This window comes from Pseudoliparis swirei, chromosome 2 (genome assembly GCF_029220125.1).
Source record: "Pseudoliparis swirei isolate HS2019 ecotype Mariana Trench chromosome 2, NWPU_hadal_v1, whole genome shotgun sequence".
NCBI classification, from domain to species: domain Eukaryota; kingdom Metazoa; phylum Chordata; class Actinopteri; order Perciformes; family Liparidae; genus Pseudoliparis; species Pseudoliparis swirei.
Genome location: NC_079389.1, coordinates 19,767,201 through 19,785,312, shown reverse-complemented (window position 1 = coordinate 19,785,312; position 18,112 = coordinate 19,767,201). Strand labels below are relative to the sequence as shown.

The following is an 18,112-nucleotide window of genomic DNA, read 5'->3' as shown; positions in this document are numbered from 1 at the left end:
CACACCCAAAGCGTTGGGAATTGCTCCCGCGAGTGGATTCCATGGAAAGTCGACGTACAGACGCGTGGGGTTGCGATGGACACGGAATTTCGCCGGGCGCCGCGTTCTACACAAATTGGACATTGCGAATATTCGCAACTCGTATATTAGCAACTAATTATTTAAACTTTTGCCGACATTTTGCAACTCGGGCCAATCAGCCCTTGAGTTGCTCCACGTGTCATCACCGTCCCGCCGTTGTTAAATCAGAACAAGATGGAGGACACACTCATCGTTGCGGTTTGCGGGCACACGGAGCTCTTTAATACTTCTTATGAGTAACGGAGACGCAGAGAATAAAACAGGCACGGGTGATGTTATGTATAAATATATATATATCTATATATGATAAAATGTTATGAACCCGAACACGAGGGCGTTGGATGTTCCGACGTGTGTGGGATGTCCTCAACAAGTATAAAGCAGAACTAGTGGTTAGTTCTTCCGTGGTGGATGGCGAAAAATATACCGGTTTTCACGGAGTAAAGCCCCGGAGATAAGCCCCGCCCCTCGCGAAGATTCGCAACGCTTTTGGTCCGAACGCGGTTTAGGCAAAACTGCTTGAGCTTGTGTTATTCTGTCAGGGGTGACCACACCTTGCATCAGTAACATCGTATGTGTTGTGCACGACTTTGATTTACTTGGCTCAAAGTAAAAAATAAACTGTAACGCCGTTTGCGGTCGATCTTTCAAAGTGTGCCCGATGACATTACGGCCAACCGAGTAGGTGTGTACATATGCAGAACATAACATGACATTACATAACTGTTCATTGTTTAGTTTTTGTCTTCTTCACAATGACTTTAAATGCTCCTTTGATGGTGTTGAGCTGAGCTATTTGCCCCCAGCTTGCCGTTCAGGCTCAGATTGCAGAAAGCAAAGACAACAAACAAAAATCAAGCTTCTCGACAGGATCAAAAAGAGGGGTCCGTGAAGGGCTCTGTGTGGAGTGGAGAAGTTAAGTAGCCGGAAGCAAAGAAGTCCGTTGACTGAGCTCAGGCGGGGTGGGGGGGGAGATGAGGAAGAGGAGTGAAGAGGTTAAGCCAGTGGGTTTGGCACGTGAACCACAGGCCAGCCTCGCCTACCCTGCAGCTCAGCATGCTAGCTCACACACACGCAGCCCGCCCCCTCAGCCACAACTAACGGTAGCCTATTGTGGCTGAATGCATCACCTTTTTGCACATTCTATATACGCTTATATTTCACATACTGTCGGCTCTTTTGTGTTCCATAATGACGACGACATTCCTTATCTTTTCTTCACCCATCATTATCGCTTTCCTAAGAAGTTCTGCTTCTGCTATTGCCTTCAAATATGAAAATATTCCTTTAAAATCACCGTCAAACGGGTCTTGTTGTTTATTTAATGTAGCGGGATCATATTGTTATAGTCTTTTAGTATGTTTTTAAAAAATCCTACTTTAATGCACATTCTATATGTCTTTACTGCATCTGAAACCATTTGCTGAGTTCAAGTTTCAATTTATTTCATTGTATGTCAAACAACAGAGTTTTATTAGTTTACATGTGGTACAGACAAAAGGGACAGGGAAGAGAGGATGTCGGAGGAAAGTCATTTGCCAGGTGTGGATGATTCACACACTCACACTCTCGCTCCATCTTTCAATTATATAGTATCTGAAATTGAAGTTTTATCTAATTAAAATCTTTTCTGTTCCTGTGGTGCCAGTCACATCGACGCAATCTAGACGCAAGAACAGCTGTTTAATCAACGTGTGATGCACGTAAACATGTGTGCACCACACATGCGTGTCTCTTTGCTGTCTGACACACACACACACTCACGCACACACCGTCTTTTGATTTATAATCAACAGAATCAGGCGCAGCACTTCTATCCAATTAAATCTAGTTTGTTCCAGTTGTAGAATTCACATTTATTCAATCTTGATGCAACAACAGCTGTTCAATCTAGCACGTGGGCGCTCACGTGGGCGCTCACACCCCTGTACACACAGAGCATCCCCAGGAGACTCTAAATAGGTGTATCTGTCTCAAAGCACCTGCCAACACACATCGCCAGTCGTCTCTCCACAAACAGCCTTTTGGGAGAAAAAAACTCCAAAAGTTCCCGTTACCATTTCTCACATCCTTTAGTACACTTGTTCTAGGAATTAAGAACAAATATTGCTCTGACCCAGTACCCAGTGGCTTTTTCCTCTTCCCCGGTCTTTGCTTTTTCAAACATAAGCATGTATCTCCCCACATTGCTCTCCTCACCGTTCACATCACAGATTGATCCTCTTTTGCTGAATTACAATTCTTGATTCTTGCAACAGCTCAATACAACGCAACCCCACCCCATAGCACCCTTTATCCTCCAATAAAAGAACATAACTAGAATGGGCACTCGGTAGAGCGCATACCTTCGCATATCACAAGATTGGGCATTGAATTATAAACATTTTGGCATGAGTTGCATGCCAATTGGATAGAAATTGACCGCGCTATGGTAAAAAGAAGATTTTGACCTTTTCATGACCTTGCCCTTGACCTTTGACCCAATCAATCCCAAAATCGAATCAAATGGTCCCCGGATAATAACCAATTATCCCACCAAATTTCATGCGATTCGGTTTAATGCTTTTTGACTTATGCGAATAACACGCACGCACGCATACAAATACACGGCGATCAAAACATTACCTTCCGCATTTTCAATGCGAAGGTAATGACTCCACGTTCTTCCCTCCAGGTATTTGAACGAAGATATTAATGTACAGTCTGAATTCAATATGTTTTGCATATCTGCAGGACCCCCATCAGACTCCCTTCCCTGAAGGGTGGCAGGACAAGCTGAGCCAGTTCCAGAGGATGCTGGTCATCCGTTGCCTCAGACCAGACAAGGTCAGTTCATACCCTGTTTTCCAAAAGATGGTATGATGTCATTGCGAAGTAGAATTTTAAATCAATTTCTCAAAACGTTGCTTTTTATCGACAACGTTTCTCCTGGAAAATACATAAGTCAACGACAACGGAAAACTCATTCCATCTATGTGTCCCCCCCCCAGGTTATTCCCATGGTGCAGGAATTTGTTTCCGACAGTTTGGGTCGTCCCTTCATCGAAGCGCCGCCCTTCAATCTGAGTGCGGCCTTCGCTGATAGCCACTGCTGCGCCCCCCTCATCTTCATCCTCTCCCCCGGCTCCGACCCCATGGCTGCGTTGCTTAAGTTTGGAGATGAAAAGGTACAGAGACACCTGGGAAATTCTGCCGCTTTGAAGCCTGCTGTGTGTACAAACTCGGGATGAAAGGGGAAATTGAATCCCCTAGATTTCTCAGGCTCCCACACTGGTCTTAAAAGCACTGAACATTATTTTGGCCCCTTCCCGGTCAGAAAGCAGCCACATATTACATAAGTGTGTGTGTGTGTGTGTGTGTGTGTGTTGACACTGCTGTTCTCATCCCTCAGGGCTTTAGCGGTAACAAGCTGACTTCTCTCTCTCTGGGCCAAGGCCAGGGTCCTATTGCTATGCGTATGATTGAGACGGGCATCAAGGAGGGCACCTGGGTGGTTCTTCAGAACTGCCACTTGGCCACATCGTGGATGTCGAGACTTGAGAGAGTCTGTGAGGTCAGAACACACACACACACACACACAGTGCACATGTCACCTGTCTCCCAATACATCCATTTCTTGACACGGTCTTTGTGGCTATGCACAGGAGCTGAACCCGGACACCACCCACCCGGACTTCAGGCTCTGGCTGACCAGCTACCCGTCTCCCACCTTCCCCGTGGCTGTGCTTCAGAATGGGGTGAAGATGACCAACGAGGCTCCGAAGGGCCTCCGCGCCAACATCGCACGCTGCTTCTTAATGGACCCCGTCTCTGACCCCGAGTTCTTTGGCAGCAGCAGCAAGCCGGTCAGTGTGTGTGTGTCCCGGTGGCTTGCTGTGCATATCCATCATACCGACATCAGCGGGAGTCCTGTGCTGCATTTTGTCTGTTATCTCCCCTGCTGTGTATTTCAGAGTGGGTTTATGTTAGCTGTGGAAACACAAAACAACAGCACTATTTTTTTTATTATTGATCGTAGACATTCCATCTTTGCTTATCCATCTCTCAGGTTGTTTTCAAGAAGCTCTTGTACGGCCTGTGTTTCTTCCACGCCCTGACCCAGGAGAGGAGGAAGTTTGGACCTCTGGGCTGGAACATTCCGTATGAGTTCAATGAGACCGACCTCCGGATCTCTGTACAGCAGCTACAAATGTTCCTGGAACAGTACCAGGTAGTTAGGCTGTTCTTCAAAGGTCTCTCGATTCACAAATTATTTTGATCTTTCTTAAATTAATCCTAGTCATTTCACTCTCACTCTCAGATGTTTCCCATATTCCACACGGTGTGGGATGCAGACTTTTCCATATTCCATACAGACTGCATACGAGCACAGTATTGTTCTGTCAAACATACTAAATGTACTCCAATGAACAAACTATGTATATATATATATATATTTATATATACATATCTATCTTTAGTACAAAGAAAAACTCTGACTCTCGCATGGAGATGCACATACACCAGGGGTGCTCACACTTTTTCAGCATGCGAGCTACTTATTATGTGACCGAGTCAAGGCGATCGACCGACGGGGGGGGGTGCTAGTGAGAGTCGCGTGCGAGCCGAAGGATTGTTGACGGGGGGGGGTGCTAGTGACTTTTTTTTTGCTCCGTCCCGATGCGCGCAAACCGGTGTCCGTCTCGCCGCCGGCACAGACGCGGGGGCAGAGGGACTGTAACGCGACATCGAGAGACATAAATGACATGCTGCTGCTGTAATGTGGCGCCAGAGAGAAAGTAACAGGGGGGCGGGCCAATTTTTTTTTAGGTCATGCGATCTACGCCTGGCGCGCGCGACTGACTGGGCAGTCGGCGATCGACCGGTCGATCGCGATCGACGTATTGAGCACCCCTGACATACACCATCCCCTCCTACGTATATATTCCACATCTATGCCCATTATAGACATTCTGGCTCTAACTGTACAAATGGGTTCCTCTTCACTCAAGCATCTGCTTTCATCCGCCACGTTCAAAAACCCTCCTGACATTTTTCCACAAACCGATAGCGCTCACTCCCTCAGCCATTCCCAATCCCTCAGCTGAAGCTGAGAAAAAAAGGTGGCACAAATAAACTAATGAGGGTATTTTGTTTTTAAAGAAGTGACGTTCTCATCTTGCGTATGAATTCAAAAGAGAAATCCTGGTCCAGAAAATGCCCCACAACAGCCCCCCCCCCACCCCACCCTTTCCCCTCCTGTTACGTCGGTTTCCATTTCGAGTCGAGGTCGTGAAGTGGATTTCTGCCAGGTTTAACACAACCAAGAATACCACGCACTGATGTCATCCGATTTCTTAATTCAAACCTTCTTTTAAAACGCGAGACTCTAAGCATGCTTATTCTTCGGTTTCTGTGTAATATGCATGATTTCTTGTTTGCTGCAGGAAGTGCCGTTTGATGCCATCCGCTATATGACTGGGGAGTGTAACTACGGAGGCCGCGTGACAGACGACTGGGACAGACGGACCCTGCGCACCATCCTCTCCATCTTCTACACTTCAAAGATCATCGAGGACCCCGACTACAAGTTTGATCCCAGTGGGCTCTACTATGCGCCAGCTGAGGAAGATGTGAGAAACGGACAATCACACAATATTGCGATAACTTTTGATTGCAAAGCATCAAGAAGTTTTAGATATAAACTCAATTTCAGCTTGGATTTGGCTGTAGACAAATTGCATCGGAGATTTACTGTAATTAGTTGAGGGCATAACTTCTTACCAGGGAAAAGAAGTACGATAGACACAGAGAGCTGGGCAAAGAGGGGCCTTTTAGATGGAAAGCAACTCACTCACTCACTCACTCACTAAATCGCTCACTAACTCACTAACTCACTCACTAACTCATTCACTTATTCACTAACTCACTCACTAACTCACTCACTAACTCCCTCACTCACTAACTCTCACTTATTCACTAACTCACTCATTCACTCACTAACTCGCTCACTCACTAACTCTCTCACTAACTCACTCACTAACTCTCACTTATTCACGAACTCACTCACTCCCTCACTAACTCACTCACTAACTCACTCCCTCACTCACTAACTCTCACTCATTCACTCACTAACTCGCTCACTCACTAACTCTCTCACTAACTCACTCACTAACTCTCTCACTTATTCACGAACTCACTCACTCACTCACTCACTCACTAACTCACTCACTAACTCACGAACTCCCTCACTAACTCACTCACTAACTCTCACTTATTCACTAACTCACTCATTCACTCACTCACTAACTCGCTCACTAACTCACTCACTAACTCACTCACTAACTCACTCACTAACTCCCTCACTAACTCACTCACTAACTCTCTCACTTATTCACTAACTCACTCATTCACTCACTAACTCGCTCACTAACTCACTCACTTATTCACTAACTCACTCACACACTCACTAACTCGCTCACTAACTCACTCACTTATTCACTAACTCACTCACACACTCACTAACTTGCTCACTAACTCACTCATTCACTCACTCGCTCACTAACTCACTAACACACTCACTAACTCACTCGCTCACTCATTCACTCACTAACTCATTCACTAACTCACTCACTAACTCCCTTACTAACTCACTCACTAACTCACTCACTAACTCACTCACTAACTCCCTCACTAACTCACTCACTAACACTCACTAACTCCCTCACTAACTCACTCACTAACTCTCACTTATTCACTAACTCACTCATTCACTCACTCACTATCTCGCTCACTAACTCACTCACTCACTAACTCCCTCACTAACTCACTCACTAACTCTCTCACTTATTCACTAACTCACTCATTCACTCACTAACTCGCTCACTAACTCACTCACTTATTCACTAACTCACTCACACACTCACTAACTCGCTCACTAACTCACTCACTTATTCACGAACTCACTCACTCACTAACTCACTCACTAACTCCCTCACTAACTCACTCACTAACTCTCACTTATTCACTAACTCACTCACTAACTCGCTCACTAACTCACTAACTCACTCACTCACTAACTCGCTCACTAACTCACTCACTAATTCACTCACTCACTCACTAACTCGCTCACTAACTCACTCACTTATTCACTAACTCACTCACACACTCACTAACTTGCTCACTAACTCACTCACTAACTCACTCATTCACTCACTCGCTCACTAACTCACTAACACACTCGCTCACTCATTCACTCACTAACTCACTAACTCCCTCACTAACTCACTCACTAACTCTCACTTATTCACTAACTCACTCATTCACTCACTCACTAACTCGCTCACTAACTCACTCACTAACTCATTCACTAACTCCCTCACTAACTCACTCACTAACTCTCTCACTTATTCACTAACTCACTCATTCACTCACTAACTCGCTCACTAACTCACTCACTTATTCACTAATTCGCTCACTAACTCACTCACTAATTCACTCACTCACTAACTCACTCACTTATTCACTAACTCACTCACACACTCACTAACTTGCTCACTAACTCACTCACTAACTCACTCATTCACTCACTCGCTCACTAACTCACTAACACACTCACTAACTCACTCGCTCACTCACTAACTCACTCATTCACTCACTCACTCACTCGCTCACTAACTCACTAACTCACTCACTAATTCACTCACTCACTAACTCACTCACTTATTCACTAACTCACTCACACACTCACTAACTTACTCACTCACTAACTCACTCATTCACTCACTCACTCGCTCACTAACTCACTAACACACTCACTAATTCACTCACTCACTCACTAACTCGCTCACTAACTCACTCACTTATTCACTAACTCACTCACACACTCACTAACTTGCTCACTAACTCACTCACTAACTCACTCATTCACTCACTCGCTCACTAACTCACTAACACACTCGCTCACTCATTCACTCACTAACTCATTCACTAACTCACTCACTAACTCCCTTACTAACTCACTCACTAACTCACTCACTAACTCACTAACTCCCTCACTAACTCACTCACTAACACTCACTAACTCCCTCACTAACTCACTCACTAACTCTCACTTATTCACTAACTCACTCATTCACTCACTCACTAACTCACTCACTAACTCACTTATTCACTAACTCACTCACTAACTCATTCACTAACTCCCTCACTAACTCACTCACTAACTCTCACTTATTCACTAACTCACTCATTCACTCACTAACTTGCTCACTAACTCACTCACTAACTCATTCACTAACTCACTCACTAACTCCCTTACTAACTCACTCACTCACTAACTCACTAACTCCCTCACTAACTCACTCACTAACACTCACTAACTCCCTCACTAACTCACTCACTAACTCTCACTTATTCACTAACTCACTCATTCACTCACTCACTAACTCACTAACTAACTCACTTATTCACTAACTCACTCACTAACTCCCTCACTAACTCACTCACTAACTCTCACTTATTCACTAACTCACTCATTCACTCACTCACTAACTCACTCACTAACTCACTTATTCACTAACTCACTCACTAACTCATTCACTAACTCCCTCACTAACTCACTCACTAACTCTCACTTATTCACTAACTCACTCATTCACTCACTAACACTCACTAACTCGCTCACTAACTCACTCACTAACTCATTCACTAACTCCCTCACTAACTCACTCACTAACTCTCTCACTTATTCACTAACTCACTCATTCACTCACTAACTCACTCACTTATTCACTAACTCGCTCACTAACTCACTCACTAATTCACTCACTCACTCACTAACTCACTCACTTATTCACTAACTCACTCACACACTCACTAACTTGCTCACTAACTCACTCACTAACTCACTCATTCACTCACTCACTAACTCACTAACACACTCACTAACTCACTCGCTCACTCATTCACTCACTAACTCATTCACTAACTCACTCACTAACTCCCTTACTAACTCACTCACTAACTCACTCATTCACTAACTCACTCATTCGCTCACTCATTCACTAACTCACTAACTCACTCATTCACTCACTCACTCACTAACTCCCTCACTAACTCACTCACTAACTCACTCATTCACTCACTAACTCACTCACTAACTCACTCACTTCCCCACAAAGGGAGATTGTTAACGGTCCGGTAGCTCTTGTTTAAGGCTCATCATCTGATGGAAGCATGTGTTCTGTGTCAGTGATGGATCTACTCTGGGTAAGTTCATGTGTGATTAGCTGCTCATCTGAAACCCTCCTTATCCAAATCAAGAATGCCCTCAACCCGAACCGAGTAGCGCTGTGCTTAGCAACTGTGACACCGAGTTGTCGTTGTCGTCACGTTGACCTTTTTGAGATATGGTACACTGTCGCATAGATACATCACGCAGCATGTTATTCTAAGATTAATATAAAATGTATTATGTATATAGACTCCAACAACGTGGCCTTCTCTCTGTTAGTAGAGCACAGCTGAAACAGCTCCCTAACGACACACCCTAAAGTGCTGGTGTATCACTCTTGGAAAAACTCCAGGAAAGTTAAACTCACTTTAATGTGTTTGTTTTTTATACTAAGTATATTATAGGACTCAGTTCTTTTCGGCTTTTGTTGAGCTACCTTTAAAAAGTCATTAGGAGATAAAATGTGCGTAACAAAGCACAGCAGGCCGCCACAAGTGAGGGGTGATATATCTGTTAACACAAGTGCAATCTCTGGCGCGCTCCATTTTATTTGGCATTTTGTTCTCTGGTGTTGCACCACCCCGACCCCGCCTTGCAAAAAGATCTTTTATTCATAAAGTAACATTTACATAGTCATTAGAGTAAATGTCAGCGATCTAAGGAGCCGACTTGTTTTTCAATGAGCGTTATCACTCGAGATGTTTCCTGACTAAAATGTCCTCTCTCCTCGCTCCTCTCCCTCTGCTTCCTGCTTCCTGTTCCAGTACAACAGCTACTTAGAATACACCAAGTCGCTGCCACTCAACCCGTCGCCGGAGATTTTCGGCATGAACGCCAACGCAGATATCACCAAGGACCAGGCGGAGACGCAACTACTGTTTAACAGCGTCTTGCTCACACAGGTAAATCCACCTGGACAGAAGTAGGAGAGTATTGCTTTTTGATATCTTGTGCTCTCGCTTGGAAAGCAGCTCCTTTGAGCCATCGCCACATCTGAACATAAAGTTCACCGCAAAAAGATTCATTACCTTCGCATTGAAAATGCGGAAGGTTATGTTTTAATCGCCGTGTATTTATTTATTTATTTGTATGCGTGTTACTCGCATAACTAAAAAAGTGTTAAACCGAATCGCATGAAATTTGGTGGGATGATTGGTTATTATCCGGGGACCATTTGATTAGATTTTGGGATCGATCGGGTCAAAGGTCAAGGTCAAGGTCATGAAAAGGTCAAAATCTTCTTTTTACCAATTGTTATCCAATTGGCATGCAACTAATGCCACAATTTTCATAATTCAATGCCCAATCTTGTGCTATGCGAAGGTATGCGCTCTACCGAGTGCCCGTTCTAGTTTTTAATGCTATTATTATAATAACGAAGACAGAGGGCCAGAACGCCACGCAGAAATGCGATCCTGAATTCATTAGTATGCCATTAAATGACCTGGAGGAGTGTGACTATAAAACTGGGCAAGCAACAAAAAAAACACACTGTGACCTGGCATGAGTACAGAGGGAATAAAAAAAGAAAGAAACTGCACTGATCTTCAAGTGGCAGCAGCTCCGGGTCGCTTCCGAAACCGATGCCCCCCCCCCCCCCTCTTGGCTCGCATCAGTAGGAACGCCACCGCTCGGCTGGTGGATGTTCACGTTGTAGACGGCATCCACACACTCTCACACCGCACATGCACACGCACACAAAGCATTTCAGTGGGTAGGCGCGCGCATTAAAACACGTGTACCCCACACACTGAAATACCGTCTCACGGAAACACAAACGGCATCGAGACGCTTCCCTGGGGTCTCCGCCGTCTTTTATAAGCGCCTTTGCCCGCATTAAATATAGCATCGCCCTACATTAACATGTAATACGCAGATTTAATTCAAGAGAAACCAATCGTAATAAATATTTCAGTTGTTTGTCGAGAGGCTCGCCGAAGAAAAAATAATCCCTTGTCTTCCTTTGACACCGGATGAGTCACGGTGGCGTTGGCGGAGCCGTGTGACACCACATCATTACGTCTCTGTGGAGGCAGACAAGGCTAGTTCAGGATCACGTCGCACCACTTCCCGCCGACGGCTCCAGTCGACGTTCGCTGCAAATCAAATCGAAGAGATTTTGCGACAAGACCTACTTGAAAACGTCAGAAGCGCTGCGTCTTGTGTACGTGGGATGAGGGGTTTATTTAGCCCTCCGTGTATCCATTTATTTATTTTAAGCCACAGAGCAGTGCCTCTCACTTAGCGCAGGTGTGCCTCAATTCCTCTGGGAATTAAACTTAATATTAAAGTGTGATATAGACACCTACATATAGAACAAGTGTCTCATGTGAACACCTTCTCTGTTGGCATCCTGTGCATTCCCACCCCTCTGGTTTAGTCTTTCTCATCGTGGTAATTTCATGGTATCCAGTGCACAGATGCCGGGGTACACAGACCTGGTTTACCACAAACAAATAGAAAATTAGATCCACGGGCATTGACGCCTCAAGTTAAAATTAAAGCTCAATGGAGTCTGGCATTTATTCATATAAACTCCTTTCAACAAGATTCATAATGGCTTCAGTCATGTGTGGACTTTATTAGCATCTAATACGATCCCATCCGTCTCAATGACCGATAAACAGGAAGAATGAAACGGCTATTTGTCATTCCCCGACTGTAACCTCGGTGCCATTAGCCAATGATTATCCATTAACCGCTGGCTAGTGACCGAGCATCAAATAGGTAAATGATGAAAGCAGAAGAATCACAGATTAGAGTGAATAATTATCAGCATGAATGATTATTGGAATTGTTGATAAGATTGTGTCAAAAGACTGTGTGGGAGGAATGTTGCGACGCCTTCCATCTTGTAAAGCTCTGTGTGTGTGTGTGTGTGTGTGTGTGTGAAGCTGTTTGTTCACAGTAGGATGACAGTGAATATTTGCCTCATCATCGATGGTGTTCTATTGGTATCGCTGTCGGCTCCGAATAAAGAAAGGGAAGGTGAAATTAACAGTCATATATCATATGACTGTGTGTCCTTTATTTTAAAGCATGAATCTAAATCAATTGGGCAGAAAGATGATGAAATGCAAGCAAAGCAAACCTCTTCACCTCAAGATCTCTTCAGGGATCGAAATAGCACTCATGCAAAGGGGTCCTAAGAAAGGGAATGCATAATTTGACAAGTCAAAGACGGCGAAGGATCATTTCCCCTGAAAAATGACGAGCCGTCAAACCGATCCGAGCCGCGAGTCCCGCCTCCCCTTCTCACGCTTGCCGTCGCTCCGTGTCTCCGATCAGTCCCGCTCTTCAGGCGGAGACGGCAAATCCTCGGACGACATGGTCTTTGAAGTGGCGGCTGACATCCTGAGCAAGCTGCCTGCCGACTTCGACCTGGAGGAGGTGTTGAGGCGATTCCCCACCAGCTACGACGAGAGCATGAACACGGTGCTGGTGCAGGAGATGGGCCGCTTCAACAACCTGCTGCGCACCGTCCGAGAGTCCTCCGTCAACATTCAGAAGGCCATCAAGGTGCGTGGTCCGACATCCCATTTCACACGCGAGCAGTAAAGGCGAAAAAAAACCTGCTTTGCGTTGACTCGACCCTGCTCTCGTTCTCAGGGATCCCCATATTGGTTCGGATACTTATCGGATGATGCATTGCTAAATGCCCTGTAATTACAATCCATGTGTTTGTTTCAGATAGCAGCGGGGCCAACTGATGAGTCATCATTGATTTCACATATTTGTGCAGTGAATGCAATATGTCATCAGAGGAAGCACACCTCCGCCGAATGATTACAGGGGAAACTCGGGCAATGCATCCATCGTAAAAACCGATACTGTCGGCAGCCGGCACAACACTTCAAATCCGCGGATCTAACGACGAGGGGTCGCTAAAGTTATGAGCATTCATCATCTCTGCAGCATGAATAGAGAAGTTGTGTTGAAGTTTTCACCGGAATCATTAAAAAAAAAAACACACGGCGGGACGGCGCTTAAGCAGTTGCCTCGTTGCGGCAGTAGCACCACCGCTGTGCCTGATGAGCTCTCGACGATTAGACACTTAGCGGACTCCCAAAAATAGCAATCTTCCAGCTATCATCTTTCCCAATATAATTTTAATCACGGTTTCTTCTTTTTTTTCCTCTCAAATTGCCACCAAGAGACACACTCGAAGCAGTCGTAGTATCTACTTAGGCCCTAACATCCCCGGGCAAAAATAATTACTGACTTTATATTCCCAGAGATTTGGAGATGTTGCACATGCCAAGAACGTCGCGTCTAATTGGACCGCGTTAAACTAAGAGCACTGGAATGATTTAGTTCATAACGTGGAGAACTAAAGACCACGACCGAATGCCATTCCGAACGTACGAGCGTGAATGTGTCCTGATTGGACCACATTAAAAGATAAACATTTTTTAAAAGACGCCTCGGCGAACGCACGTCTTTTGATGTCGTTTGAGAACCCGACTCCACACACACTTCCTCTCCTCCTGAGATGCACCGGTCTCATAGGATTGAAGTGGAGTGAGCATAAAGAGTCAGGAATGAGTCATCTCTCATACTGGTATCAAAGCCCCCCCCCCCTGCGGAGCAAATAAGAGTTCCCATTATGTGGCTGTCTGTCAGCCGTCTCCACTGAGGGGCTTTCAAGTGACAAGTGTGAACAGCTTCACACATTTCACCACGAGTGCAGGAGTCGATCGCGTGTTTTCTTCGTAACGTGTGTATTTGCATGTTTTTCGTGTGTGTGTGTGTGTGTGTGTGCGCAGGGACTGGTGGTGATGTCTGCGGAGCTGGAGGAGGTGGTCAGCAGCATCCTGACGGGTCGTATCCCCGCCACGTGGATGAAGAAGTCCTACCCCAGCCTCAAACCGCTGGGAAGCTACGTCACCGACTTCCTGGAGCGACTCAAGTTCTTACAGGTACAGACACCGGCTGTCGTGTTCGGAGTCAGGTACAGACACAAGGAAAGATGCATTCTGGGTGGGTGGAGAGTGCAAAGGAAACGGAAAGAAGGAGGGGTGTAGCGGACATTTGTCGTACGAAATAGAACAAAAGTATAAATAGAACCGCCACTGACGCCCCGTGGGTTTCGGTGTTGACGCATGCAAAAGAAAATAATGTCCATTTCCGCCTGTTATTATTCTGATCATTTATTTCTTAAACCAACAAAAAAGAACAAACAAAATGTTGACACTTCCTCTCTGTGCTGTGGTAAAAAACCATTGGCCACCCTGGTGCATGCTGGTCCGGTGCCTACCCACCTCTACATATAACCACAGGCGCCCAGTGTTACCCAATCAGGGAACCTAAAACTAAATGTATTAAACTAAACTACAACTATCATAAGAAACAACTAACATATCAAAATATAACCTAAATAAGCAATAAATAATCAATATTACTTTACAATAAAACCTAAATACAAATGTCAAATTAAATAGCTCCAACAAGGGGTAAAAACTCAATTTAAAAAGAATGAAAAATACACAAATGACAAAGAATCGAAACGTGGATGAAAGAACAATGAAATGTGTTCATGCGATTACCTTTTTCATTTCAGCCTAAAAAGTAAAGACTTTAATCTCTTAAATCAGATTACTGCATACATACAGTATGGTGACATAAGAATTAAAAGACCTCTTCGTTCCACTTGTGTGCACATAGAGTCGGAGGTGGAGGGATTTGGTCATGCTTTTCATTCGCTGCAGGTCTAGTACAGGAAACGCACGTACCCGCCCACGTGAGTCCCGGAGTGAACTTCTGCATCCTCCTCCTCCTCCTCCTCCTCCTCCTCAACAATAACTTCACATGGAGGGAACAGAATGTACCGTGTGTGTGTGTGTGTGTGTGTGAGCATGTGAGCATGTTATCCAACGGAGATGTCCACCCATGACTCCCCACAGGGTGAACTGGGAAAGTCACAGGACTCTCATCTGAGACCGCATGCTTTCAGAAGGAGAATACCTTTTGACATTTCAGGGAATATTAGGACCGTTTGCTGTTTTTAACGGCGCGAAGAAGAAAGACGTCGGTGGGTTGGGTAGACGGATGATTCCAAGAGCGCCCCGTCACACGGAGACTTAAGTGAACTGGATATTCAACATTACATTGCTCCCTCCACACTTTAAAAAGGCTTGTCTGTGGGCCAGTGGAAACTTTAATCCAACAGTTTTTCTTGTGACCTATTTCAAATATAAAATAAAAAAGACAAACCATCGCGGCCCAATTTACAATAAGGCCCACCGGCCCGAAAAGAGCAAATTTGTACATAAATGAATGTTTCCGGGCCATTTTTGGCATCCATAAATATGATCTTGAATAGGTAACCCAGTCTTTTATCAGAGAGTTACACGTTTGATAAATCACAACTTTGTTTTATCCGTGTAGTATGAAAAACTTGCTCATGTTGAACGCTTTATAAACTAGAACGGGCACTCGGTAGAGCGCATACCTTCGCATATCACAAGATTGGGCATTGAAAAAGATGCAGAAAAATTGGTTCACGCGTTCGTTACTTCGAGACTGGATTACTGCAACTCCTTATTAGCAGGCTGCTCTAATAAATCTCTTAGGTCCCTCCAGTTGATCCAGAATGCTGCAGCTCGTGTTCTCACTAAAACTAAGAAAAGAGATCACATCACTCCTGCACTAGCTGCTCTGCACTGGCTCCCAGTAAAATCAAGAATCACTTTTAAAATTCTTCTCTTAACCTACAAAGCCTTGATTGGTGATGCTCCATCATATCTTAAGGAGCTTGTCGTACCATATTGCCCCACTAGAGAGCTACGCTCACTAAATGCGGGACTACTTGTAGTTCCTAGAGTCTTAAAAAGTAGAATGGGAGCCAGAGCCTTTAGTTATCAAGCTCCTCTTTTATGGAACCAGCTTCCAATTTCAGTCCGGGAGGCAGACACAGTCACCTCGTTTAAGAGTAGACTTAAGACCATCCTCTTTGACAGAGCTTATAGTTAGGGCTGAATCAGGTTTGCCCTGGTCCAGCCCCTTGATATGCTGCTATAGGCTTATAGCTGCCGGGGGACGTTAAGGATGCACTGAGTACCTATCTCCTCTTTTTCTCTCCTTAAGGATGAATTTTCATCTCTCAATCACACGTTACTAACTCTGCTTTCTCCCGGAAGTCCTTTTGACTTTACGTCTCATGGGGTCATCGGACCCTATGAGACGGCATAGATCTATCTGCCTGATGGATCGTCTGGGTCGTGGAATTCCTGCTCATGACTACGCCACTGTCCTGTTGAGACTCCGCCACTCCTCCTCCCCACCGCCATCTGCCTGATGGATCGTGGAGGTCTCCATCGTGGAATATGCCTACTATGAACTATTCATACACTCTGTCATATTCATTGAATGTATTTTAACTCTAAATCTGTCCTTCTGTACACATTACATCTATTGCATCTGTCCATCCTAGGAGAGGGATCCTCCTCTGTTGCTCTCCTCCAGGTTTCTTCCCTTTTTTTCCCCTGAAGGGTTATTTGGGAGTTTTTCCTGGTCCGATGTGAGGTTTTGGGGCAGGGATGTCTATGTGTACAGATTGTAAAGCACTCCGAGACAAATTTGTAATTTGTGAAATTGGGCTATACAAATAAACTGAATTGAATTGAATTGAATTATGAACATTTTGGCATTAGTTGCATGCCAATTGGATAGAAATTGACCGATATGGTAAAAAGAAGATTTTGACCTTTTCATGACCTTCACCTTGACCTTTGACCCGATTGATCCCAAAATCTAATCAAATGGTCCTCGGATAATAACCAATCATCCCACCAAATTTCATGCGATTCGGTTTAATACTTTTTGTGTTATGCGAGTAACACGCATACAAATAAATAAATAAATACACGGCGATCAAAACATAACCTTCCGCATTTTCAATGCGAAGGTAATAAGACTACGGAAATGCATTTAGGCAGAATGAGTGATGATTTAAAGCGTTGGTAGTTCCCAACCTGGAGCCTCCTTTCCCACTTTGTGTGTCTCACTAATGGCTCCAACAATTTTGCGAATTGGCTGTTTGAGCTGCAAGGGCCACATGAATGCAGCGATGCATTACTTCAGGTCCACAGAGAGGTTTTTTTTGTCGCCGCTGACGGGCTCAGATTGTTATCATTGTTGTCTGACAACATAATGGAAAGGACCCCGCCGAGGAGGAGGAGGAGGAGGAGGAGAGGCGTTGTTCCTCCTCAATCCGTGTGAGCCGCTCATCTGTACTCTGCCGCGAATAAATAAGGCCAACCGTTCACTTCTCCTCCGTCCGACGTTTCTGCTGTTGTCTCCCCCCAAAACAAGTCCCTCTCTCAGGATGTCAGAGCGAGACTCCTCCTCTTCTTTTCTTTGTGTTTTCAGACACTAATAATAACAATCTGAGCCCGTCGGTGGCAGAAACAGGAACTCTGAGTAGACCCACAGTCCATTGACGCTGTGCAATCTACGTTGCAGGGGTTCTTCCTCCATACTCAACCCAATGTTTCCAAATATTGTTGTCCCCAGTAGTCACTCAAACGAAAACATTTAAAACCATCTTGGTATATAGAGAGCAGCATATATGTTTAAAGGATGATGATGATGATGATAATAATAATGCATTTCATTTTTATCGCACTCTTCCTTCAAAGAATCTCAGAGTGCCACACAGATAGTAAAAACAAATAAAACCGATTAAAACATAGTTAAAGCAACCCATAAAAATAATAATGATTATTATTATGATGATGATATTCCTTTATTCGTCCCACAGTGGGGAAATTTCAAAAATCACAGCAGCGGTGCACATCAGAGCATCAATGAAAATAA

At 44.6% G+C, this 18,112-nt stretch overlaps 1 protein-coding gene across 1 annotated transcript in view; it reads left to right on the top strand.

Moving 5' to 3' along the window:
- dnah7 (dynein, axonemal, heavy chain 7) overlaps positions 1-18,112 on the top strand; it is an 84,972-nt gene that overhangs the window by 62,802 nt on the left and 4,058 nt on the right. Inside the window, exons 55-63 of the mRNA XM_056427965.1 lie at positions 2,815-2,907; positions 3,072-3,248; positions 3,473-3,634; positions 3,726-3,926; positions 4,130-4,291; positions 5,508-5,693; positions 10,060-10,197; positions 12,584-12,814; positions 14,062-14,214. Coding sequence (XP_056283940.1) covers positions 2,815-2,907; positions 3,072-3,248; positions 3,473-3,634; positions 3,726-3,926; positions 4,130-4,291; positions 5,508-5,693; positions 10,060-10,197; positions 12,584-12,814; positions 14,062-14,214 — 1,503 coding nt within the window. The remainder of the gene's footprint in view (positions 1-2,814; positions 2,908-3,071; positions 3,249-3,472; positions 3,635-3,725; positions 3,927-4,129; positions 4,292-5,507; positions 5,694-10,059; positions 10,198-12,583; positions 12,815-14,061; positions 14,215-18,112) is intronic.